Below are 25,933 nucleotides of genomic sequence, written 5' to 3'. Positions count from 1 at the left end.
AGGATGTGGCATGACTCCAGGTGACCAATCTGACATGTCCCAGGCTCCTAATCCCTTCCCTCTCCTTCAGACACATGCAGAGGTGCTGGCAGCATCGTGGTTCCATCGGAAATACTCACTCGTTTTATTTTCCTCTTTCATTCCATACAGTCTCACCACAGCCATCAACTGACTGGGGCTTGCATGTGTTGAAAGATGCACTCAGGTCTGCTGAGCCTCAGGTAGTGTGAAGCCACCTTTTCTCACATGACAAGCAAGTTTAGTCCTGGCTAATTTAGGAAGCTTATGGCCTCAAAAGACACTGGTAAATGAGCAACAAAACCAATCCCAGTTGGATGTCTGAAATAAAGACAGACGTTCAGGTTCCATAATGCATCTGGTCTCAATACTCTGATCGAGTTCATGTGTGACTAAAGTTTGTTTGGTACGGGGCAGAGACCATCTCCGAATGCTTCATGGTAACTTGATGAAGTTTCAAGTTATCAGGAAAGACTTCCTGGTTAATACAAACAAGTGAAGTTCAGGGAGAAATGTAAATTAGTGGTCCTAAAGAGAAAAAGGGGAAGGTATCAGACAATAATTTCCACTCTACTTTGTTTTCTTTTCTTGTTGTTTCTCACTTCATTTCCTCTTGGACCAGATTCTATTCATTGCAAGGTAGGAAGGATAGTTTTAAGTACATTCATCTCACACAATATTTAGTCAGAATGTCATGACTTAGGCTGCTACGTACATTGAGTATTAGTTAGCAAAGATTATGCTTGCATATACAAAAATACACAATAACCCCAACTTTAGTTAGTTAATGCAGCTTCTCATTTAAACTTACAGCACACTTGAGTCCCACGGTGTCGAGAATCCAGGTTGCCACCAGTCCAAATGGGATAGATATGAGAAGGTACACCAGGGACAGCCAGTTAATTGTATCCATGGAGATGTGGAAGTAGGCTGCTGTTTTGTCAGCCACTGGAGCAAACGTCAGCCACAGCTGCCAAAAACAGAACAGAGAGGTTAAGAGTTAACACTCAGTCTGCCAGGGTGAGCTTTTCCCCGTACAATCCCTGCATGATTTGTGCTTTGGAGGGACACCAGGTGGTGATGCAGTTTCACCCCCATTGGAAATCAGCCCCCATCCACCTGCTAGTCCAGTGCAAAGGCCAGAATCTTTGTTGCTGCTGTTGTCACGGTGATGAGCATTTTCATGGCTCCTAGCCCACTCCTCAGTGTCAGGGGTGGGAGCACAGACACTGGATGGTACGTGAATGCAGACGCTCCACTGCAGGGCCAGTCTGCCATTGCCCCCACCATGTCCCACACTGAGTCTTCTTCAGAGCAGGTGCCCCCCCATGGTGACGATCACCATTTGGGTCAGATTCAGAGGTGATGGTAGGGAGCCTAAACTTGTGTAATTCCCATTTTCTATGGTATTTACATCACCAGCTTAGGACTTCCTGAGCCAAGTTTTGTCATTTACCCTGGTGTAAACCTAGAGTAACCCCACTGAGTTACTGTAAGAAAGCTGAGCAGGCCCCATTAGATTGCCTACAGTCTATTAGACAGACAAGTAAGTCCCCCCTCCCCGAGTTATCATGACTGAATTTGGCCCTCAACCACTTATTACAGCTGCAAGTTGAGAGACACTCTGGAGTTTGCTACAAAGAATGTTACTTGGATATTCTACTATACACACCCAGCCATTATGAGGGAAGAGGTATTTATAGTCTGCTCTTCGCTATCATTGTCTCCTTTAAAAATGCAAGTTTCAGAGTAGCAGCCATGTTAGTCTGTATCCACAGAAAGAAAAGGAGTACTTGTGGCACCTTACAGACTAACAAATTTATTTGAGCATAAGCTTTCGTGAACTACAGCTCACTTGCATCCGATGAAGTGAGCTGTCGCTCACGAAAGCTTATGCTCAAATAAATTTGTTAGTCTCTAAGGTGCCACAAGAACTCCTTTTCTAAAAATGCAAAATACTGTTGATTATAATGCCAAATTTAAGGCCATAAGGGACACATCTATGATAATCCTAATCTGACCTCCTGTGTAGCACACATCATATGATTTCACCAAGTAATTCCTGCACCCCCTTGTGATTGATTGAGAGCCTTTTGGGCATCTCATCTTCACAATGAGCACCATTTACCTGTAACTGCAAGTCTAGCAGGCGGCACAGGCCAAGCACTGTAGCAAACTACAGGATCCTTCCTGTTATGTCAGTAGCAGATCATAGAATCATAGAATCATAGAATATCAGGGTTGGAAGGGACCCCAGAAGGTCATCTAGTCCAACCCCCTGCTCAAAGCAGGACCAATTCCCAGTTAAATCATCCCAGCCAGGGCTTTGTCAAGCCTGACCTTAAAAACCTCTAAGGAAGGAGATTCTACCACCTCCCTAGGTAACGCATTCCAGTGTTTCACCACCCTCTTAGTGAAAAAGTTTTTCCTAATATCCAATCTAAACCTCCCCCACTATATCTGCAGAAACCAGAACTGATGGAATTATCTGTATACCCCACTGGGATAATACAAAGATCCTTCTTAAAAAACACCCCAATTTTGAGATTTAACATTTACATCCAAATGACGTCAAAATATGCCCTTTGAAGGGGTTTCTAAAGCTATGTGTATACCACACGCTTCTGGTGGCATGTAGAGTATGCACTCGGGTGGGACCCCTGTTCCCCCCCTCAGCAGGGGTTTAAGTAGTGATGTAGATGGTGAGGCACATCTTAGGTGAGTAAAGACACACCGGAAGGGTGTGGGTATGTATGTGAATACATACATATGGTTCTCTTCTTGCCCAAGCCTTGCCTGCCTGTCTACACAGCTATTTTTAACTGTGTAGTGTCCTGCTGCCTCCCCCCTGCCAGAGCTTATTACTGACACTTGTAGCTACACACCGCAGTGTGGATGCAGTTTGCTTTTTGCTGCAGCGTGTAGCTACACATCGCCAAAAGTAGAGGTAGCATAATTCATGAAGATTCTTTGGGTAGCTACAACGTAGTTTGTTAGGCAATTTATATGAATAGTGTTTTATTAGGTAGGCTAATGGAGTGCTCACGCTGTGCCTTTTGATCCCATCAGCTTGTTTGCATTCAGAGTACAATGTCTTGTGAATTTAAATACCGGTGTTGCTACAAAGCCCTAAAAAGAGAGCTTTTTTTCTCACATAATTTGCACGTATGAGATCGGTGTCAACAACTGGTTTAAACGGAAGTCTTACCCTGCCAGAGAAGAGTTGGTCTCACACAGCGTTTCCCTGCTAGTGAGAGACAGTTCTGGTAGCTTACAGTTTAAAATTTTCACCCATTTGAGAAGAGTAACTACAGACTATCAGTATAATGGGGTTCATTACATCCAGCATGTCAGTCCATCTCCGCCTCCATTCCCATGACAGGAATAAGAGCATGTTGATTTAACTGGGAATTGGTCCTGCTTCGAGCAGGGGGTTGGACTAGATGACCTTCTGGGGTCCCTTCCAACCCTGATATTCTATGATTCTATGATCTATTTCTCCAAACTTGGTGCCTGAAGTTCTTCACCCAAATCTGACTTTGAGGCACCTGGATCATCAGCCTGCTTTGCTGAGTGCCCAGAATTCCTGTTGCGATCAGGTGCTCAGCACCTTTCAATATCCAGCAACTTTTCCCTGAAAGCATCCAACCACACTGAAACATGTGGGGCATTGTCTGAGTTTCAAAATGCCTGCGTAGACTTTGTTTCAATGTTTTTCAAGACCACTTGGTCAACACTGAGAAGTCATCCCACATAACATTTCAATTCAAAGCCTATTTTAGCTAGAGATGGCACAGAATCATAGAAATGTCGGGCTGGAAGGGATCTTGAGACGTCATCTAGTCCAGCCCCCTGAGCTGAGACAGGACCAAGACCCTAACAGATTATAGAACTCTCTCAGTCTCAGGCTTTTGACCAGTTAATTTGGGGGTCGCCACATTTAATTTGATTGAAGCTACTGCAGCTCTTAAAGATAATCTTCAGCTTTCAGTGCAATATGCTCCGGATACATTTGATAAGCAGGTTTGAGCACAGATTAGTGTTTTCCTTGAAGAGCAGTCTCAGTCAGAGCTAACCTCAGCTGCTGTTTCCAGCCCCCTGGGAGAGGTGTAACATCCTATTCCCCAGCACAGCCCTGCAGCCACTGGCTGGTGAGTGAAGTCATGGACGCATTTCCTCTGGAGCATTCAGCAATTCAGAAAGCAGGAGCTTGCCCCTCCCTTACACTGAGTGCTAAAAACCACATTACACTTGCCTCCTGCACCGGAGTAGCCTATTCCCCTAAGAACCTTCCCAAGCACCCGGTGAGATCAGGAGCGTTATTTCCATATTGAAACGGACAGCGGTGAAAGCCAACACAAGAAGGGTCCACGAGCTTTGGGTGCCTCATCTGAGCGCTCAGCTTGATGCTTTAAAGGGGACAGATTGTTCAAACACGTTGAGAACCCTGCTGCTTTCATCTACCTCAACATCAGGTGCTCGCTGTGCACGATGGGACCCACAGACCAAGGCACCCAGAACTAGTGGACAAGCCATAAAAATCTGCCTTTTAGAGTGTAGCTCCAGGGTACATGGTTAGTCAGTGTCTGAGCCAGAGCTTGAGTTCGTGTCTTAGTCCCATCCATGCATGGTCGCCCGGAGTGTGTTGCTTCTCATTCTTTGTTGACACGAGCAATAAACTAGTTCAAAGACGCTCTTGCTGACAGGTCAAAATATGCCATCTCTCCCCTGTGCCCAGGCACTTGGAGAACAAGAGGTTCCTATATTTAAAAGCGGGAAGCTAAAAGTATATTCTTAAATGCAAGGCAAGTATTTTTAAAGGCTGAGACTTTTCTCCCCTGACATGCACTAACTCAGACAGCGGAACTGATGTTCACATCAGCCATGGGACTAGAGCAGAAGTGGGCAAACTTTTTGGGCCGAGGGCCACATCTGGGTGGGGAAATTGTATGCAGGGCCGGGACAAGGCGTTGGGGTGTGGGAGGGAGTGCGACATGTGGGAGTGGGTGAGGTGTGCAGGAACGGGCTCAGGGCAAGGGATTGGGGCAGAGGTGGGGTGCGGGGTGTATGAGGAGGCTCAGGGAAGGGAATTAGGGTGCAGGAGGAGTGCGGAGTGCAGGAGGAGGCTCAGGGCAGGGGTGCAAGAGGGGTGCAGGTGTGACAGGGAGCTCAGGGGAGGGGATTGGGGTGCACAGGGGTGCAGGGTGTGACGGGGCTCAGGGCAGGGAGTTGGGGTGCACAGGGGTGCAGGGTAGGGAGTTGGGATGCAGGAGGGGTGCGAGGTGCAGGCAGGGGGCTTGGGGCAGGGTGCAGGAGGGGTTTGGGCTCTGGAATTTATCTAAAGCGGCTCTGGGGTGGCAGCGGTGCACACTGGGGCCAGGGCAGACTGCCCGGGTGGCAGCGGTGCGCACTGGGGACAGGGCAGGCTGCCTGCCTGCCTGCCCTGGCCCCACACCGCGCCCGAAAAGTGGCCGGAACCACGTCCCTGCGCGGCCCCTGGGGGAGGGGGGGCACAGGGCTCCATGCGCTGCCCTTGCCATGCCTCCAGGTACCTCCCCCGAAGCTCCCATTGGCCGGGGTTCCCCATTCCCGGCCAATGGGAGCTGCGGGAGCCGGTGCCTGGAGGCAAAGGCAACGCACGGAGCCCTCTGCTCCACCCCCTCCCCCTCGGGGTCCCAGGGACGTGGTGCCGGCCGCTTCTGAGAGTGGCACAGGGCCTGTGACACCATGGGGGCAATCCCACGGGCCAGATCCAAAGCCCCAAGGGGCCGGATCCAGCTCGCGGGCCATAGTTTTCCCACCCCTGGACTAGAGAGACAGGCCCAAAACAAGTTATTTTTCAGCAAGGAAGACCCTGCAGATAGGATCTTATTCTAGCTTTCTTATAAGAGCTGCCAGTACAGCTGCAATAGAAACATTGACACAATAGAAACATTGACACAATAGAAACATTGTCTGCAATAGAAACATTGACTGCAATAGAAACATTGACACAAATACAGTCCAGGAGAGCTGGCTGTATTTCAAGGAATCCCTGTTGAGGTTACAGGGACAAACCATCCCGATGAGTCGAAAGAATAGTAAATATGGCAGGCGACCAGCTTGGCTTAATGGTGAAATCCTAGCGGATCTTAAACATAAAAAAGAAGCTTACAAGAAGTGGAAGGTTGGACATATGACCAGGGAAGAGTATAAAAATATTGCTCGGGCATGTAGGAACGTTATCAGGAGGGCCAAATCGCACCTGGAGCTGCAGCTAGCCAGAGATGTCAAGAGTAACAAGAAGGGTTTCTTCAGGTATGTTGGCAACAAGAAGAAAGCCAAGGAATGTGTGGGCCCCTTACTGAATGAGGGAGGCAACCTAGTGACAGAGGATGTGGAAAAAGCTAATGTACTCAATGCTTTTTTTGCCTCTGTTTTCACTAACAAGGTCAGCTCCCAGACTGCTGCGCTGGGCATCACAAAATGGGGAAGCGATGGCCAGCCCTCTGTGGAGATAGAGGTGGTTAGGGACTATTTAGAAAAGCTGGACGTGCACAAGTCCATGGGGCCGGACGAGTTGCATCCGAGAGTGCTGAAGGAATTGGCGGCTGTGATTGCAGAGCCATTGGCCATTATCTTTGAAAACTCGTGGCGAATCGGGGAAGTCCCGGATGACTGGAAAAAGGCTAATGTAGTGCCAATCTTTAAAAAAGGGAAGAAGGAAGATCCTGGGAACTACAGGCCAGTCAGCCTCACCTCAGTCCCTGGAAAAATCATGGAGCAGGTCCTCAAAGAATCAATCCTGAAGCACTTGCATGAGAGGAAAGTGATCAGGAACAGCCAGCATGGATTCACCAAGGGAAGGTCATGCCTGACTAATCTAATCGCCTTTTATGATGAGATTACTGGTTCTGTGGATGAAGGGAAAGCAGTGGATGTATTGTTTCTTGACTTTAGCAAAGCTTTTGACACGGTCTCCCACAGTATTCTTGTCAGCAAGTTAAAGAAGTATGTGCTGGATGAATGCACTATAAGGTGGGTAGAAAGCTGGCTAGATTGTCGGGCTCAACGGGTAGTGATCAATGGCTCCATGTCTAGTTGGCAGCCGGTATCAAGTGGAGTGCCCCAAGGGTCGGTCCTGGGGCCGGTTTTGTTCAATATCTTCATAAATGATCTGGAGGATGGTGTGGATTGCACTCTCAGCAAATTTGCGGATGATACTAAACTGGGAGGAGTGGTAGATACGCTGGAGGGGAGGGATAGGATACAGAAGGACCTAGACAAATTGGAGGATTGGGCCAAAAGAAATCTGATGAGGTTCAATAAGGATAAGTGCAGGGTCCTGCACTTAGGACGGAAGAACCCAATGCACAGCTACAGACTAGGGACCGAATGGCTAGGCAGCAGTTCTGCGGAAAAGGACCTAGGGGTGACAGTGGTCGAGAAGCTGGATATGAGTCAGCAGTGTGCCCTTGTTGCCAAGAAGGCCAATGGCATTTTGGGATGTATAAGTAGGGGCATAGCGAGCAGATCGAGGGACGTGATCGTTCCCCTCTATTCGACATTGGTGAGGCCTCATCTGGAGTACTGTGTCCAGTTTTGGGCTCCACACTTCAAGAAGGATGTGGATAAATTGGAGAGAGTCCAGCGAAGGGCAACAAAAATGATTAGGGGACTGGAACACATGAGTTATGAGGAGAGGCTGAGGGAGCTGGGATTGTTTAGCCTGCAGAAGAGAAGAATGAGGGGGGATTTGATAGCTGCTTTCAACTACCTGAAAGGGGGTTCCAAAGAGGATGGCTCTAGACTGTTCTCAATGGTAGCAGTTGACAGAACGAGGAGTAATGGTCTCAGGTTGCAGTGGGGGAGGTTTAGATTGGATATTAGGAAAAGCTTTTTCACTAAGAGGGTGGTGAAACACTGGAATGCGTTACCTAGGGAGGTGGTAGAATCTCCTTCCTTAGAGGTTTTTAAGGTCAGGCTTGACAAAGCCCTGGCTGGGATGATTTAACTGGGAATTGGTCCTGCTTTGAGCAGGGGGTTGGACTAGATGACCTTCTGGGGTCCCTTCCAACCCTGATATTCTATGATTCTATGAATTTAAAAATGACAGTATGTAAAAACTTTGAAAGGAAGATAATTTGCATGGACCCGTGGAACCAGAAAAATCAAATGGTTTTTAAATGTGCAGTACAGCAACGTTGCTTGGGTGTGCATCCATCTGTCCATCTTTTGTGGAGGAGGATTATCAGACAAACATTTAGGATGGCTACAGCTTTAAAGGAGATGATAAGATGTTCTGAAGTTGCCACAGTATGCGCATCCTTGCCTTAAAACTTGTTACTTAAAGAATCGCTTCGCTGTATGGCACTGCATTCAACTCTGTAGAAAGTGCTTCTGATGTGTGGGAAACAAAGTGCCAGCAGCAACTGCCTCAGAAGATGAGATGTACTGTGGTCTACAAACATGCATGGTGGAATTTTGTTTTGTACAACTGAGAGTTTGAGATGGCTCCACTTGTTCCCATAATCAAAGTAATTGTGCAAAGGACCCCCGCCTCAGAGGAAGTGTGATTGCTAAAATTGCCAGCTAGATTAGAGGGACTCACTTCAGGAAAGAGCCAAGTGTCAAGAGGCCAGAACTGCTGCTTCGCTAGCCAAGAGAAATGTTTAATTAGAACTATACTGTGATAGTACAAACAGGGAAATATTTTGCAGTGTTTGGGAGAATTAACACTTTTAGGCTTGTGTGAGGTGATTCACATCAGGAAAACAACGCTGTTAGGAATTTGGATCCGCCTACCTCTTCCTTGCAGCCTGGAATATCCTGCCCCAATTGTGCCATTCTGAGAGTGTAACTCCGTAGCCCTTGGGTTCTCGTAGGAAATCATATCTGCCTAACAAATTAGATGAAATCCAGAACCGCACTCTGCCCACAATTTGAGTTGTTGGGGTCTTGTGTTTGAATCAATCGTATGGATGTGCCTGAGCCCAGAAGAGTTTGGACTGGGTTTGGAACGTCCCGGCATTAGAGGGATTCTAACCGCATGGTCCAGTTTGGGCCCCTCTATTCTACAGAAAAGTACAATAAGATCTGAAACTGGGAGTCCAAGCTGAGTTTATATTTGCATGTGCAACGTTCACTCTTGCAAAGCACTGGATTTCTACTCAACCCCAGTCATGCTAATTTTACACTCAAAATGTTTGTGACGTAAGCTTTCCTCATTGCTTTTTCTACATTCTGAACATAAGAACGGCCATACTGGGTTAGACTGAAGCATGGGTGGGGAGTGAACTGCCGGCTGGGGGAGGCTAGCCCCCAGCTGGCCCCGCCCACCACCCGAGGACCCTTCCCACGCTGGAGCCAGGAGGGGGGTCCCCCCCCCCCCACTGCGACCGCAGGTCTCTGCTTCCTCCACCTCCGAGGTGCTTCACCTGCCTTGTTCCCCCTGTAGGCCCCCTATCTTCTTGGCAATCCCCACTTCATACTCAGGACTCACCTTCTCTCCATCCATTCTGAGGTAGCCTGAAATCCCACCCGGGACTATCTTTCCCCTTCCTCTCATGCTGCCTTTCCCCACCCAGGCAGTCACTGGCTGAGGGGCCATCTTTTCTCTTCTCTGCCTCCTTGAGTAGCCAGCTACCGTGAGGACTGCTCACATGCTGACAGTTCACACTTACATTTAGCTAGAGCCCTCTCAAAAACATTACAGGAATGTTTCTTTTGCAACAGGGACAGCATTTTCAGCCAACTCCAAGACACCCAAGCATCAGGCAGCTGGGAGGGTCAGTCAGAAATGTTAACTGATTGGTACACTAGTGAGCATGCCAAAATTAGGAGGTTAGACACGAAGCCATTTTACAGCATTCATTTAAAGGGGCACCTATTGTAGGCAATTCATAGAATATCAGGGTTGGAAGGGACCTCAGGAGGTCATCTAGTCCAACCCCCTGCTCAAAGCAGGGCCAATCCCCAACTAAATCATCCCAGCCAGGGCTTAAAGCCTCCAGGCAAATCAGCTTGCTGCTGTCTGGCTGAGGTATCATTGCATGACCTGGCAATGTGTTTGTGAAGCTTGTACAGCTAATGTGGTTTGTTTCTGCAGGCTTTCAAATGCTAACACCATGCTGTGCACCAGAGTCAGGGCTTGGCTTTACAGGAAACTGTTCCGACTTCAAAGCCAGCTGGGCAGGGCTGGCTGCATTGTTTTACTCAGCCATACACGCATAGTCCTTCTGCATGAAGTCAACTAGCTCCTCCCTCCCTCACTAGTATGATGAGGTCATTGGCAGAGAACTTCTCTCTCACCAGAGGCTGAGGGCCAGATTCTGCTCAGTTACGCAGGTGCAATCCCAGTGGAGTCAGTGAGACTTGCACCATGCACTGGGAGTAGAATTGGGCCCCTAGCCTGCAGCGAACAAGTAGCTTAACTCTGGGGCACTTTTGAGTCTCTGCAGTGCAGCTTCACCCCTTGCCTTCTGCCGTCGGCAGGATGTCCTCCCAGAATGGGCTCACTCACCCCTAGCCACACTGGGAGGCCAGAGCTGGCTGAAGCAGCCAGAAAGCAAGTGAGGTGCTCCGGACGCAAAGGTACAGAGAGCTGCCACCTGCTACCAGCAGGGGAGCTATGGAGTCCTGGCTGGAATTTAGAACTGCCCCCCCTGGAACCAGCACTGTCATCTGTCCCGCTCTTGGCGTTAAGAGGGTGGATGCTCACCCCCACCCCCTCGGGGTGAATCAACCCTGATCTATCTTTCTGCAGAGGTCAGGGTCAGAACCACATAGCAAGTGTGTGGCTGTACAGAATCATAGAATCATAGAATCATAGAATATCAGGGTTGGAAGGGACCCCAGAAGGTCATCTAGTCCAACCCCCTGCTCGAAGCAGGACCAATTCCCAGTTAAATCATCCCAGCCAGGGCTTTGTCAAGCCTGACCTTAAAAACCTCTAAGGAAGGAGATTCTACCACCTCCCTAGGTAACGCATTCCAGTGTTTCACCACCCTCTTAGTGAAAAAGTTTTTCCTAATATCCAATCTAAACCTCCCCCACTGCAACTTGAGACCATTACTCCTCGTTCTGTCATCTGCTACCATTGAGAACAGTCTAGAGCCATCCTCTTTGGAACCCCCTTTCAGGTAGTTGAAAGCAGCTATCAAATCCCCCCTCATTCTTCTCTTCTGCAGGCTAAACAATCCCAGCTCCCTCAGCCTCTCCTCATAACTCATGTGTTCCAGTCCCCTAATCATTTTTGTTGCCCTTCGCTGGACTCTCTCCAATTTATCCACATCCTTCTTGAAGTGTGGGGCCCAAAACTGGACACAGTACTCCAGATGAGGCCTCACCAATGTCGAATAGAGGGGAACGATCATGTCCCTCGATCTGCTCGCTATGCCCCTACTTATACATCCCAAAATGCCGTTGGCCTTCTTGGCAACAAGGGCACACTGCTGACTCATATCCAGCTTCTCGTCCACTGTCACCCCTAGGTCCTTTTCTGCAGAACTGCTGCCTAGCCATTCGGTCCCTAGTCTGTAGCTGTGCATTGGGTTCTTCCGTCCTAAGTGCAGGACCCTGCACTTATCCTTATTGAACCTCATCAGATTCCTTTTGGCCCAATCTTCCAATTGGTCTAGGTCCTTCTGTATCCTATCCCTCCCCTCCAGCGTATCTACCACTTCTCCCAGTTTAGTATCATCCGCAAATTTGCTGAGAGTGCAATCCACAACATCCTCCAGATCATTTATGAAGATATTGAATAAAACCGGCCCCAGGACCGACCCTTGGGGCACTCCACTTGATACCGGCTGCCAACTAGACATGGAGCCATTGATCACTACCCGTTGAGCCCGACAATTTAGCCAGCTTTCTACCCACCTTATAGTGCATTCATCCAGCCCATACTTCCTTAACTTGTTGACAAGAATACTATGGGAGACCGTGTCAAAAGCTTTGCTAAAGTCAAGAAACAATACATCCACTGCTTTCCCTTCATCCACAGAACCAGTAATCTCATCATAAAAGGCGATTAGATTAGTCAGGCATGACCTTCCCTTGGTGAATCCATGCTGGCTGTTCCTGATCACTTTCCTCTCATGCAAGTGCTTCAGGATTGATTCTTTGAGGACCTGCTCCATGATTTTTCCAGGGACTGAGGTGAGGCTGACTGGCCTGTAGTTCCCAGGATCTTCCTTCTTCCCTTTTTTAAAGATTGGCACTACATTAGCCTTTTTCCAGTCATCCGGGACTTCCCCGGTTCGCCACGAGTTTTCAAAGATAATGGCCAGTGGCTCTGCAATCACAGCCGCCAATTCCTTCAGCACTCTCGGATGCAACTCGTCCGGCCCCATGGACTTGTGCACGTCCAGCTTTTCTAAATAGTCCCTAACCGCCTCTATCTCCACAGAGGGCTGGCCATCTCTTCCGCATTTTGTGATGCCCAGCGCAGCAGTCTGGGAGCTGACCTTGTTAGTGAAAACAGAGGCAAAAAAAGCGTTGAGTACATTAGCTTTTTCCACATCCTCTGTCACTAGGTTGCCTCCCTCATTCAGTAAGGGGCCCACACATTCCTTGGCTTTCTTCTTGTTGCCAACATACCTGAAGAAACCCTTCTTGTTACTCTTGACATCTCTGGCTAGCTGCAGCTCCAGGTGCGATTTGGCCCTCCTGATAACATTCCTACATGCCCGAGCAATATTTTTATACTCTTTCCTGGTCATATGTCCAACCTTCCACTTCTTGTAAGCTTCTTTTTTATGTTTAAGATCCGCTAGGATTTCACCATTAAGCCAAGCTGGTCGCCTGCCATATTTACTATTCTTTCGACTCATCGGGATGGTTTGTCCCTGTAACCTCAACAGGGATTCCTTGAAATACAGCCAGCTCTCCTGGACTCCTTTCCCCTTCAAGTTAGTCCCCCAGGGGATCCTGGCCATCCGTTCCCTGAGGGAGTCGAAGTCTGCTTTCCTGAAGTCCAGGGTCCGTATCCTGCTGCTTACCTTTGTTCCCTGCGTCAGGATCCTGAACTCAACCAACTCATGGTCACTGCCTCCCAGATTCCCATCCACTTTTGCTTCCCCCACTAATTCTACCCGGTTTGTGAGCAGCAGGTCAAGAAAAGCACCCCCCCTAGTTGGCTCCTCTAGCACTTGCGCCAGGAAATTGTCCCCTACGCTTTCCAAAAACTTCCTGGATTGTCTATGCACCGCTGTATTGCTCTCCCAGCAGATATCAGGAAAATTAAAGTCACCCATGAGAATCAGGGCATGCGATCTAGAATAACCCAGACAAGAAGGGTGTGGACCCTTTGGGGCGTTATGTCCAGCTATGGAGTACTGTACAGCACTGTGGGAACTTCCTCCTGCTCCAGGCTCACGAGTCAGATCACATCAGGAGGTCTGGCCACACCCATGTCTGTGGAAATCAGGCCAGCTCCGGAGAGACACTGATAACCTCTGAGTTTCATGTTCCTCCTATAATCATCTGTCAGCAATACTGGCCTCAACTGAGCAACGACAGCTCTGGCACAAGGACCTGGGAGGGCTCAGGGGATGGACTTTCTGCTCTGGATTTGGTCTCCCTTTTTCTGTTTGCTGCTTGAGTTCTAGGTGAAACTTCTTACATGATCTTTTGACTTAAGACTCAGTTGGGTGTAGGGCAGAGGAGTTAGGCTGGTCCTTTTAAAGGAATTAGCTAACTAGACATAGCTAGCTTCACCCTAACTTTATTTCTATACAACCTTTCCTGAAGCCAGAATATTCCCTCCCAATACATTTTTACTTGTTGCCTGGTTACAAGTGTGGCTGTTTCAGTCACAAGCTTTTGTGGGGCAAGGAATTTAATTAAGGCCAATTTATTGCATAGTCTAAGGAAGGAAGGAGCTTCATAAGCCCATTGATTCCTACAGTATATTGGTCTTATAGAAATTATTGTAGTTTTACTTTAAAAATTCCCAAACTCACTGGGTCAATATCTACATTTTCAAGTTTGCAGAGTACCAAATTTTATGGCTTAAGTTGATTGAGATACCACATACAGGCCTGGGTAATAAGATCTGTGACATTTTGCTAGAAGAGCTTTCCTTATGCCTCAGTCCTAAGTCAGTGTTGTGAGTCCGATTCCCCACCACTCTGCACACCTGTACAATGGGCGCACAGCACAACGAGAGCAGAATGTCAGTGGCACACAGCCACTGTGCACGGCTGTACGTGACAAGGTGCAGAGCAACGGGGAATTGGTGCCAGTGTGTTTAGCTGCATGGGCACTTTATTACACCATGTACCTAAGTACCTTTCTTTCTTTTTTTTTCCTGTCACATTGGAGATCCCTGTGGACAGCTGGAGCAGAGAGAGCACCTTTGGGAGGGTCAATAATTCTATCTTGATTTTTCAAGGTTGTAATCATTGATACATAAGCACTGCAGGACAATCTGAGACTGGCACCGAATGGGACTGAATTGGCAGTGTGTGTGTGTGGTTTCCTTTCTCCTCACTGGTTTTATTTCTGTTTTAAGATCGCAGCGTTTCTACACTTACGGATTTATTAAAACACACATTTTACCACGTTTCAGTCTTTGGCGTGGGGACTTATTGTGTGAGAGAGTTTCATTCATGCCATGGCCAGTGTCGGGAGGGTGGCAAAGAGACTGACTGGGCAGCAGGAAGGTTAGAATCTCTGGGGCTGGGAAAGAGACCAAGAACAAAGCCAACCCAGACTTATATCTGCATACTTGTGGAGGGGACCCATTTTAAGTGTCCATTATTCATACAGTTTTGATCAGGGCCGGTCCTAGACCAAAAGGTGCCGCAGATGAGTGTCTTCAGTGCCCCCCCGCCCACATTTGTTAAACTTCTGAATACCTTATTTTTTATTGCATTTGTAGACCATTTCATGACTTGGATGCATGATCTGCATGCAAGATTTATCCCTGTCATATAAGACTGACTGGCAATGCCCTGTCCCTTATAGCCATGAAGTAGGTTTACCAGATGTCCGGTTTTTGACCGGAACACCAGGTTGAAAAGGGACCCTGGCAGCTCTGGTCAGCACTGGTGACTGGGCCATTAAAAGTCCGGTCGGCGGTGCAGCGGGGCTAAGGCAGGCTCCCTGCCTGCCCTGGCTCTGCGTGGCTCCCAGACGTGGCTGGCATGTCCCTGCGGCCCCTCAGTGCAGGGGTGGCCAGGGAAGCTCTGCATGCTGCCCCCTCCCCGAGCGCTGGCTCCGCAGCTCCCATTGGCCAGAAACCTTCCATTCCTACATCTACTCCATCCCCTTTCCTGCCACGTATTTGCTAGAGCTGTGATCTCAAAAAAACAGGGCTTCCATCATTTCCCTGGACAGATTGTTCCACAGTCTTAGAGCTAACAGTCAGGTTTTTCAAGATATTTAACCTAGAGTTTCCCTTTCTTAATTTCATCCTATTTCTCCCAATCACTCTCTTCTTATATCATATTTAAATCCTGCTAATATCTATGAATGATTTGCATGCCCATGCATGCAAGCTGTCAGTTAGCCAATGTATGGTGTTTATAGCTTGGTTCTGCTGCAAGCACTTAAGCATACAAGTAACTTTTCAGGCCCCTTGCTTTTAGAACCTGACCACCAAAGTCCAATGAAAATACTCCCATTGACTTTGGGCCTCATTAGTTTAGGCTCTAAGTCTTTCCAACTGCACCTCAATTGTTTGTTGCTGGCACTGGTTGAATAAAAGTTGTACCTGTTTATTGATTAAAGCTTAGTTCTTTATTTGCCAGCTTAGTAGGACTGGGCAGCCATTTTCAAATATTACAAGTCTTGCAAAACTTTTATAATAAAACATTCACAAGGAATTTGCATCCTTTCTCCAGCTCTTGATATTCTTTGAGCTCCCCGGACTGCCTGTCTGCCTGCTTGTGTTCGTGTTCATTATGCTGGTTTTGCTCTGTGAACAGGGCCCCAGGATCTGTGCAACGCAGTTCAGCTAATTCTCCCAGGCATTAGCAGTGTTTCTATTGGTGTCATTCTGCGTGCATGTCAAAAACCACTTGATCCGTGGCTGAGGCAGTATAGGAGAGCTATGCAGAGAATGCACTTATACAAACAGGGTCCCCAATCCTGTAAACACAGGCCCACGAGTAGCCCCTTTGGATTGTTGCTCATGTGCACAGCTGTTTGCAAGACTTGGGCAGGGTAGTGGGAGTGAGCGCACAAGAGCTGACAGTTGTGGAAAGGTGCTGCCAGGGCAGAATTCAATCCCGTCTGAAGGCAGGATTAGATCAGAGCATTGAAGCACACACAATAACTCCATTGTACTTATAAGGCAGGCAAGCCCTTACAGAAAAGACGCCTGCTTTGTCCAATAAATCCAATTTTTCTAAACCTGGATCATAACAAACAGCTCATAAGAGGCTCTAAAGGAAGCACATTTGGTCCATTTTCTGAGAATTAGATGAGCCTGTTGCTTTATGCCAGTGAGGAAACCAAGCCTAATGCCCATTCACCGATGCCAAGCTATTTCCAACTCTATCTTTAAAACATTATGGGCTAGATTGTGCCACCCTTGCTCATGCTGAATAGCACCTTCCTCCGTTACTAATCCTGCTAGGTCTTTGCAGACTGAGGAGCTACTCAGTGTACCTAGGGCACAGCCGCTCCTTTAAGTAGCAAGTGTCATTAATGCCATTTAATAGAATTTGCACCATTTCAGTCTGGTGTGATCTTGTAATTTCTGTTGCTAGCCACTTTGCTTTACGGCAAGCAGACTTCCGGGGGGTCCCATGTTGTATCTTGCTGGTGAGAAAGGAAGTGTTGTGATGCAGATTGGAAAAGAAGCAAGAAAATAGCATGTTCAAGACAAAAAGATGCTCGTTACTTGCACTTGGTTGATGGCAAGTTTAGGTCTTCTAGTGTGCTCAGTTCTTACTTTTGAGTTCCTTGCTGAAGAGCTTTGACTCCATAAAACAGAACTAGATAAGTTCATGAAGGATAGGTCCATCAATGGCTATTAGCCAAGATGGTCAGGGATGCAACCCCATACTCTGGGTGACACCATGGATGGCAGGGATAATAGGCCAGGGAAGGCTCTGCAGTGGGACACTGACCTGGTGCTGCTAACCAGCTGGCCCGGGATTGGGGCAAGCCAGGGGCTGCTCTGGTGGCGAGGGGGTTGGGGGGGGAAGGTTCAAGCCAGCAAGCCCAGGACTTCTCTGGCCACGGGAGGAAGTTCAGGGCTCCTGCTGCAGAGGGTGGGGCCTCGTGTAGAAGGGGCAGGGCCATGGGGGTAGCCATGGGTGACCCTAAACTTCTGACTGCCAGAAGTGAGGAGGGGAAGACAGAGGTCGATCACTCCAACAGCCCTGTTCTGTACACCGCCCTCAAAGTTTGGGTATGGGCCACTGTCGGCAGACAGGATACTGGCCTTGATGGACCATTGGTCTGACCCAATGTGGCAATTCTTATGTTCTTATTTGTATGAAGTAAGATGCCATCCATGTTCACATCACTGCAGACAAGACATTGGCAAGGATGTTTGACTTTAAAATGATTTAAGGTTTTTCATTTCCTCTTGCAATGTGACTGAAATTTCTCAGAGAAAGAAACATTGCTGTGAGCCAAGGACACAGAGTCCTGGCTTCCCCCCACAGGTCTGCCAAGGCCAGTCCTGGACCAAGGTACAAGGTTTTGGCCAGGTCTACACTAAAACTTTTGCTAGTGTAGTAATGTTGTTTAGGGATGTGATTTTTTTTTTATATAATTTTTTTATACCAGCAAAAGCCCCTAGTGTAGATGCAGTTATATCAGTGATACAGCTTATTTTATTTGGGGAACTGGCATCAACTATGCTGGCAAATCACCCTTTTTCTGGAACAAGCTGCCTCTAGGCTATATCTATAGCTGTATTGACAAGCATTTCCTAGTGTGAACTAGGCCTTTGTGGCAGGATTCCAATTCAAATACCCCATCCAAGCTCTCCAAACACTTTAAAATAATAAAAGCAGCATACAAAAATCAGGCATGATTAACCAAGCACCCCGTTAAATTTATACCAGCTCTGTTAGCGTATTTTCCAGCTCGGTTTTGTCTAACGCTTGCTGCTGTTAGGTTGCCATGGAAAATAGTTCTTTGTAACTTCCCAGACAAACTATGTAAATACACGAGACCAGGGAAGTTCCCAAAGGAATCCTCGGCAGGCTGCTTAGATCAGATTTTTTCCTCGTCGTTAAATCCATTTGAAGATAGTGTCCTCCATATTTTAGTTTTGCTGTGAAATCTCTCGGCCTGGGCTAAGGTTACCACGCCTTTTAGCTCATCACACTGAGTAAAGTTTCTGCTCTTTTCAAATCCTAAGTGGCTGCTGCCTAGACAGGTGCTTAGGACACAGTGTATTTATTATCACAGGTCATGCATTAAGACAAATCTTTGTTTGTTAGAAGCTCGTCTGCTGCAGATGCTAGTTGGGACAGAGCTCTCTCCCCACCAGTGTCACAGAAAGGCAGGCTTGTTCCGGACCAGAATGTCAGGATTCCACAAGAAAACAGGTGTAAGCGCTGAGGGCAGTGTCACCAGTACTCACCATGGCATTGGAGCAGTTCAGCAGGCAGACCACCACCAGCAGGAACCATCGCCGCCTGTAAGTTCTGAAGAGCACCGGTTTCCTCAGCTCAGCCGGCTCTGGCTTTTCCAGCAAGGTCTCCAAGTCGCCTGTTGTTTCCTCATCCATTTTCCCCGCCTCGGAACAGTCAGAGCGCCTGTCTCTGGTGGTTCTCTTGGGGGAGGCCAGGCAGCAACAGGGTGTGAGGGGCAGACCCTGGGCACATTGTTCAGTGCACAGCACTTGCTTTCCTGTCAGGCGCTCTAAATGCTGGCTGCTTTCTTCTGGGTGCAACAGCTGCCCTTGGGCGAGCCTGTCCCTGCCTTTCCCTTCCTGCCTGGTTCAGCAGGAGGAGTGCCCGCCCAGTTTATAAAGCAGTTCCTTTTTCTGCTCCCACAACCACTCCCTCTCTGCTCCCTTCTCCACACCCCACGGGGTCCTAGTGCTAGCCCGGATGAAACACTCCGCTCTGCAGCCTGGAGCCAGCACAGCAAGTTCTGTCAGCCAAAGTCTGCAAAGCCAAGCAAACACAGAGCGCTGCACTCCTCTGCTGCAATGCCAGGGAGCCCCACGAGCGAGGCCTGCAGGTGGCAGGGGGAGTAATGCAGGCCTTCGCCACGTGCCACATCAGCACTGCAAGCTATGATCACTACTGACTGGCAAAGCATTGCTCCCTCTCATCCCCTACAGCAGACTGATTTGTTCTTCGGGTGGCCTCTGCACAGTCCCGCTCACAGGGTGTGCTGGTGGGGCCGCTGGCAGTGGTGGGTTTAATGGCAGTGCTCGTGGGCCTCCTCTCTTGCCCCCTCCTGGCCTTCCCTATGCTGTTCCTGAACAGGCTATAAAAGGGGGTGTGCTACTCTGCCCACCTGGGCCCCTTCCCGCTGCTGCTGCAGATGGACCAGAAACCTTGCTGGGTGGCTCTGACTCATTCCAGAGGGTTTCATGTTTATATCTTGATTGATTTGATCAGCTCCCCTGTACTAGCCCGGATCCATGGAGCTGAAAGGGAATTGGCCAGGATTTAAGAGGCGGGCCTCTTGGCCTGCTGCATTGCCTGCTTCAGACACCCATGTTGGGTGCCTGATTTGCTTGGGAAGTGGGGAGAGATTCTCCAGCTTGCTGCGCTACACCCAGACACACAGTGCCTCCACCTCAAGAGCTCCTAAGGGGCATTAAAACCTGCTTTTCCAGGGAGCTTTAGCTGCCAAGCCCTCTGGTTCAAGCCTAAAGGATTTGAACATATGGATAAGCCTGCCTCAGCACCAGTGTTTAAAGTAGGGGTCACAAGAGGTTGTAGACCTAGTTTAAAAAAAAAATATCAAGCCAGGGCACCCACTATTCTATTAAAGCTGCTCCTGTGGATGTGAGAGCCTCTCTCACATTCTTCAGGATACTGTAAGCACTGCCCAGCTCCTTCAGGAGCTAAAAAACAGTACAAGAGATCACCCAAAGTACCGAGCTCTGCTAGCAGGGAAAAGGCCAAGATCATGGTACTGCCGGATCCGCAGCCATCAGTGCTGATCTCTTAGCATGGCAGGAGCCTGCAGGGGGCAGCCTCTGTTAACAGAGCCCATCTGCACACCTGGACACCCTCAGACCCCATGGCCTCCATGGTGAAACCTCCTTCTGTCCCCAAAACCAAAGGACCTTGTGATAGGAAAGCCCCTACGGAGGGTCGTACCCCAAATGGAACAAGCATATTGGTTCCAAACATGGTGGCCAAAAAAGAGGCTGGAGACAATTTCAGACTCCCTGGCACTGTCTGCTTCCCCCTTTCCAGCACATCAGTCGGATCCACGGTTGGGTCTGTACATGGATTTGAAAACACCCTGGTCAGGGATCCTCAGGGGAAAAAGGTAAAGGGACTAAGGAAAACTGAGGGCTCATGTTGGTGTCCCACTTCTCCACTGGGAAAGTAAAAGAGAATCCCCTCCCAGTTACAGAGTTCCCCGGCATCAGTGACTGGCACGTGGGTGGTTGTGCCTAGTGGTCAGAGCAGGAGTTGGAGCCGAGGAGTCGCAGCTGACGTCAGAGGCCAGATGCCAGAGCCAAGGGTCAGCGCTGAAGCCAGCAGTCAGGAATAGGAGCTGAGGATCAGGACCCTGTTACCTGCGGCGAGGCACAGCAGGAGCACGGCTGGGAACAAGCAAGCAGAGGAGCTGTTGCAGCCGTGGGTGAGTGCTTTGAGCAGATGCTGGGTTTGAGAGCTGGTCTGGTGACTCTTCCAACCAATCAGGCAATGGAGCTAACTATAGGCCCGCAGCACTCATTAAGTAGCCTGGAGACAGTGGCGCTGGAACTGGGGAGGCCGGGGGAGCCATAGCCCTCCCATGATTTGAAAGTGGATGGACATGGCCCGTCCACTTTTTGCCAGGGCGGACCCCACCCCTTTCCCCTCCTCTTCCCCCTGAGGCCCCACCTCCCAGCGAGGCCAGCGTGGGGCCTGGCCGGGGTGCCCGGGCAGTTGTGGGAGCTGCACAGACCCTCCACCTGCCCACGGTGTGGGGACTGAAAGCAGTGCCCAGCCCATGTCCCACCCCAAGCAGGTGTAGGGTCCGCGACTCCATGCCGGTTCACCACAGCTGCTTGTGTGGCTCTGAAATCGACCCAGCTCTGGCCAGGGGGCCCTTGGAGCTGCAGTACGGCCATGGTAACAGCCGCACAGGCAGCTGTGGGGAGCCATGGACCCTCCACTTGCCCTGGGCGGAGGATCCAAGGGGGCGGGGATACAGGCCAGGGGCTGCTCTTGGACCTGCCGCACCGCAGGCAGGTGGAGGGTCCACCCCGGTACCCCACAGCTGTCCGCGTGGCTCTTATCATGGCTGGCCTGAGGCTCCAAGGCCCCGCCCCCTGGCCGGAGCCCGGTTGTGGAGAGTCACATGGGCAGCTGTGGGGAGCCTGGGTCTCTCCACCTGCCCTGGGCTCTCCAGGGGAAGAGGAGGGGTGGGGGCGGGGCCTCGGGAGGTAGGGCCCACCCCACTTTTGGGAAGGCTCAAGCGCCGTTGCCTGGAGACCGCCTCTGCTGCAGGCCCAGATTCCCGACATCCAGTCGTTATGCATGTCTAAGGGGTTTATTGGTTGTGCAAAGAAGAAAGCTACAAAGAAACCTAGAAATCCCCCTGGTCAGAGCAATAGATCATATTCCGCAAGGGCCACGGCTACTTCCTTGGCGTGGCATGTTGTGATTTTGGAAACACGAAGAGCTGCGAGCTGCAGCTCTAGCCACACTTTCACAGGGCACTACACACTAGAGCTAGCATCCCAGTTGGAGGCTTGGCTTGGTAAGGCAGGACTACTATTTATTCAATGAGGGTTCAGCACTGCAGTCGCTGGAATGGTTCACAGGGCGATTTCAGAGGAGGATTTGAATCCACAGCCTCACCTGCCCTTTGTGGATGTTCTTTAAAATGCAATTTTCTGCTCAAAATTTTAAAAACTTTTGCCTGTTAGCTTCTTAAATGTCTGGGAAATTGGGCCTCCAGATGTCACTAGCCTGGGCTAGCTACTATGTGAGGGCTAAAGATAAAATAAACGAATTTGGCAGGAATCTCTGAAGCACTTGAAGGTAAGCTTTAGACATGTGGGATGCATTGTCAGCGATAAATGCACTATCATCAAAATCCACGCCCAAAACTATTCATAGATCCATAGATATTTAGGTCAGAAGGGACCATTATGATCATCTAGTCTGACCTCCTGCACAACGCGGGCCACAGAATTTCACCCACCATTCCTCCAAAAAACCTCACATCTATATCTGTGCTATTGAAGTCCTCAAATTGTATTCAAGCTCTTTACAATAGCTTTTGCAATGGTGGTGTAATTAAAAGTCTATAGGTAGGGCCCTACCAAATTCACAGTCTATTTTGGTCAATTTCAGGGTCTTAGGATTTTAAAAATCATTAATTTCATGATTTCAGCTATTTAAGTCTGAAATTTCACAGTGGTGTAATTGTCGGGGTCCTGGCCCAAAAAGGAGTTGTGGGGGGTCGCAAGGTTATTGTAGGGGGTGGTTGTGGTATTGCTACTCTTACTTCTGCACTGCTGCTGGCGGCGGCGCTGCCTTCAGAGCTGGGCGGCTGGAGAGTGGCAGTTGCTGGCCGGGAGCCCAGCTCTGAAGGCAGAGCCACCGCTCGCAACACAGCAGAAGTAAGGGTGGATGGTATGGTACTGCCTGTAGCAGGATCGTATTGGAAAAACCCAGGAAGTGGGTGGGTGCAAGCCCACCCACTGTTAAAGGCCCCTCCCCCAGCCTAGCGGGAGGGACCACTGGACCCAGGGACCAACTGATTACGGGGGACAACTAATGAAAAACAGGGACAGGAGTGAGGGTCAAAGGTTCCAATTAAGGATGCCGGATGAGGACACCGAGCAGAGAACCCTGAATAGTGCCCACTGCTCCTCAAAGCTGTCGAGGGAGCCAGCGGATGCTGCCCAGTGGAACTCTGCCCAGATGCGTGAAACTAGGGAGGAACGGAAATAGGCCCCGCAGTCACAGAGCACCCCCTCGTCCAACATCCTCCTCCAGGTACTGTAGACGGAGACTTTGGCCAGAGCCACGAGGAGGTTGACGAGGAGGTCTCGCGACTTTGTGTGGCCACGGACAGGGTGTGCGAAAAGGAACAAGTGTGGGGAAAAGTGCAGCCAGAACCTCAACAAGAGGTTCTGGAAGAGCCGGAATAGGGGCTGCAGCCTGGCGCATTCAAGACAGGTGTGTGCCAGGTTCTCCCTCACGCCGCAAAAGGGGCAGGCCTCAGGTGTAGGGGTGAACGGCACCAGGTGCATGCCCTTGCTCACGGCTCCATGAAGGAGCTGTCAACTAATGTCCCCGGCGGGCCGTGGGACCAAGGTGGAATAAAGGCTGGCCCACCAGGGCTCCTCACCCTCTTTAGGTGGAAGATAGTCCCGCTATTTGGTGTTGGGGCGGGACATGAGGGTGAGGAAATGTAAGGTATGGAGCACGAGTGTGTACAGATGGTTTCTGGGCGCGGTTCGAAACCGGACCAGCTGCAGGGTGTGCAGCCAGCTCGGAGTGTGGGAGCGGGGAGGTCGGGAGGGCTGGTGGAACAGGAGCCCGAGAAAAATGTCCGGAGGGAAAGGGGTGAGGGGTGGGCGGGGAGCACCCTCTCGCAGGGTTCGCCGCAGGAAAGCGAGAGAATCGGGTGACAAGGCGGCCTTCACCTCCCGGAGTACGCGCCTAAGGTTCGGAAGGGTGGAAAGCCCCATGCAGCGTCCAAGCGCGCGGGGCTCCACCCAATCCCCCCTGTCGTAGTCCAGGAGGTCTCCAACTCTGGTGGTTTCTGCCAGGACCAACCTCCGACACACTGCGGGAGACTCTGCCACCTGCACTCGAAGATCGAGATTGTATAGCAGGGGCTCCGCGAGGAGGTCCACTCCCTCGGTGGCCACAAATGACCTGGTCGCCGAAAAAAGTTTCCAGGTCCAGAGGAGGTTCTGGTAGAAGACTGGCAGCTCGGAAAGGTCTCGCGGAAGGCCTCTCAGATGGAGAAAAAAGAGCTGCCGGTCATATTGGAGCCCTCGGAGGCGGCGGAGGAAGGCGTGCGTCAACGTACTCCACGCCGGACTACCTGCACTATAAAGGAGCCTCTGCAGGGCCTGGAGCAAGCAAACCAGGCCCTGTCCTTCCTCCTCCAGGGGAAGACTCAAAGCCCCTGCAGAGACCCAGTGCAGCCCCAGCCAGAAGAACTCCAGAGCCATCCTCTGGAGCCTGGCCAGGATCCTCGGGGCCGGGCTCAGGGTGTTGAGACAGTGCCAGAGCATGGACACCAGTTGGTTCAGCACCAGCGCCCTCCCTTGCAGGGAGAGACACCAGAACAGTCCTGTCCATCTCCGCAACCACTCACCCACCCTGGCCTCCAAATCCTGCCAGTTCTTCGGCGGAGAAGGATGTGTGGCTGATAAATAAACGCCAATATAGAGCAACAGACCCGCGCTCCACCGAATGGCTTGAAGCGCGGGTGGGAGGGAGCTCGCCTGCCACCTGTCCCCGACCACCAGGCCAGAGCTCTTGACCCAGTTGACCCAGGCAGAGGAGGCTGCCGAGTACATGGCCTGGCAGGCCTCCACCCGCACCAGGTCGTCCGGGTCCTGGACCACAAGGAGCACGTTGTCGGCGTATGCCGACAGGACCAGCTGCAGCTCCAGCTCCCGAAGCACCAACCCCGTCAACCTCTGGCGGAGGAGACGGAGGAAGGGCTCGATTGCCAGAGCGTACAGCTGGCCCGAGAGGGGGCACCTTTGCTGTACTCCCCGCCCAAAGCTGCCTGGCTCGGTCAGGGTCCAGTTGAGCCTGACCAGACACTCCGCGTCAGCGTACAGCACTTGGAGAAAGCCCACAAACTGGGGCCCGAAGCCAAACGCCCACAGGGTGCCCAGGAGATACCCGTGGTCCACCCTGTCAAACGCCTTCTCCTGGTCCAGGGACAGGAGGACGAATGACAGACCATCCCTACGCCCCATCTCCAAGAGGTCCCGGACCAAATACAAGTTGTCAAAGATGGTCCGGCCCGGGACGGTGTAGGTCTGGTAGGGATGGATCACGTCTGCCAGCATGGACCCCAGCCGCAGCGAGACCTTATAGTCTGTGCTGAGGAGCGAGATGGGACGCCAATTCCGTAAATCGCGGCGGTCCCCCTTCTTTGGCAATAAGGCGAGCACAGCTCGCCTGCACGAGAGAGGGAGGACCCTGCTTTGCAAGGACTCGGCCCAGACGATGACAAGGTCCAGGCCGAGGACGTCCCAGAACACGCAGTAGAACTCCACGGTCAGCCCATCCATGCCTGGAGATTTGTTAGTGGGCATGCGACGGAGGGCTTCCGAGAGCTTGACCAGAGAGAGGCAGCTCCAGCCACTCCCGGTCGCCCGCGCTGACAGTCCGGAGTTCGGTCCAGAGCACCCTGCGGGCATCGGCGTCGGTCAGATCCGGGGAGAAAAGGTTAGTGTAGAAGGCCCTGGCCCTTCCACGCATCTCCTCCGGATCCGTGAGGGGGGTCCCGTCCTCTGCCAGGAGCCAGGTGGTGTGCTTTTTGGCCCCCCTCCTTTTCTCCAGGGCATAGAAGAAGCAGGAGCCGCGATCCATCTCCCGAAGGAGGCGGATGTGGGATCGAACAAAAGCGCTCTGGGCTCGATGGTCCTCCAGGGCCTGGAGCTCCTCCCACTTCTCCCAGTACGCTGCGCGGAGGGGTGGATCCTCGGGGCCGGAGGCGAGACGCCTCTCTAGCTCTAAAACCTCCCGCTCCAACTGCCCTATCACCGCATGCCTCCGCCGGGTGGTGCACCAGGTGTAGTCATAGAATCATAGAATATCAGGGTTGGAAGGGACCCCAGAAGGTCATCTAGTCC

The 25,933-nt window shown here is 50.6% G+C and overlaps 1 protein-coding gene across 4 annotated transcripts in view; it reads right to left on the bottom strand.

Moving 5' to 3' along the window:
- Positions 1-18,920, bottom strand: part of SLC49A3 (solute carrier family 49 member 3) — a 53,269-nt gene extending 34,349 nt beyond the window's left edge. For all 4 annotated transcript variants that reach the window (XR_012159155.1, XM_073345800.1, XM_073345799.1 and 1 more), the window contains exons 1-2: positions 18,551-18,920; positions 830-988 (exon numbers count right to left, since the gene is read on the bottom strand). Coding sequence is in view for 3 of the 4 variants with exons in the window: in XM_073345800.1 (XP_073201901.1) it covers positions 830-988; positions 18,551-18,697 (306 nt within the window). In the remaining variant the exon portion in view is untranslated. The remainder of the gene's footprint in view (positions 1-829; positions 989-18,550) is intronic.
- Between the last annotated feature and the right edge of the window lie 7,013 nt (positions 18,921-25,933).

Source organism: Lepidochelys kempii, chromosome 5, assembly GCF_965140265.1.
Source record: "Lepidochelys kempii isolate rLepKem1 chromosome 5, rLepKem1.hap2, whole genome shotgun sequence".
Taxonomy (NCBI): domain Eukaryota; kingdom Metazoa; phylum Chordata; order Testudines; family Cheloniidae; genus Lepidochelys; species Lepidochelys kempii.
This window is presented reverse-complemented; position numbering and strand designations above follow the sequence as displayed.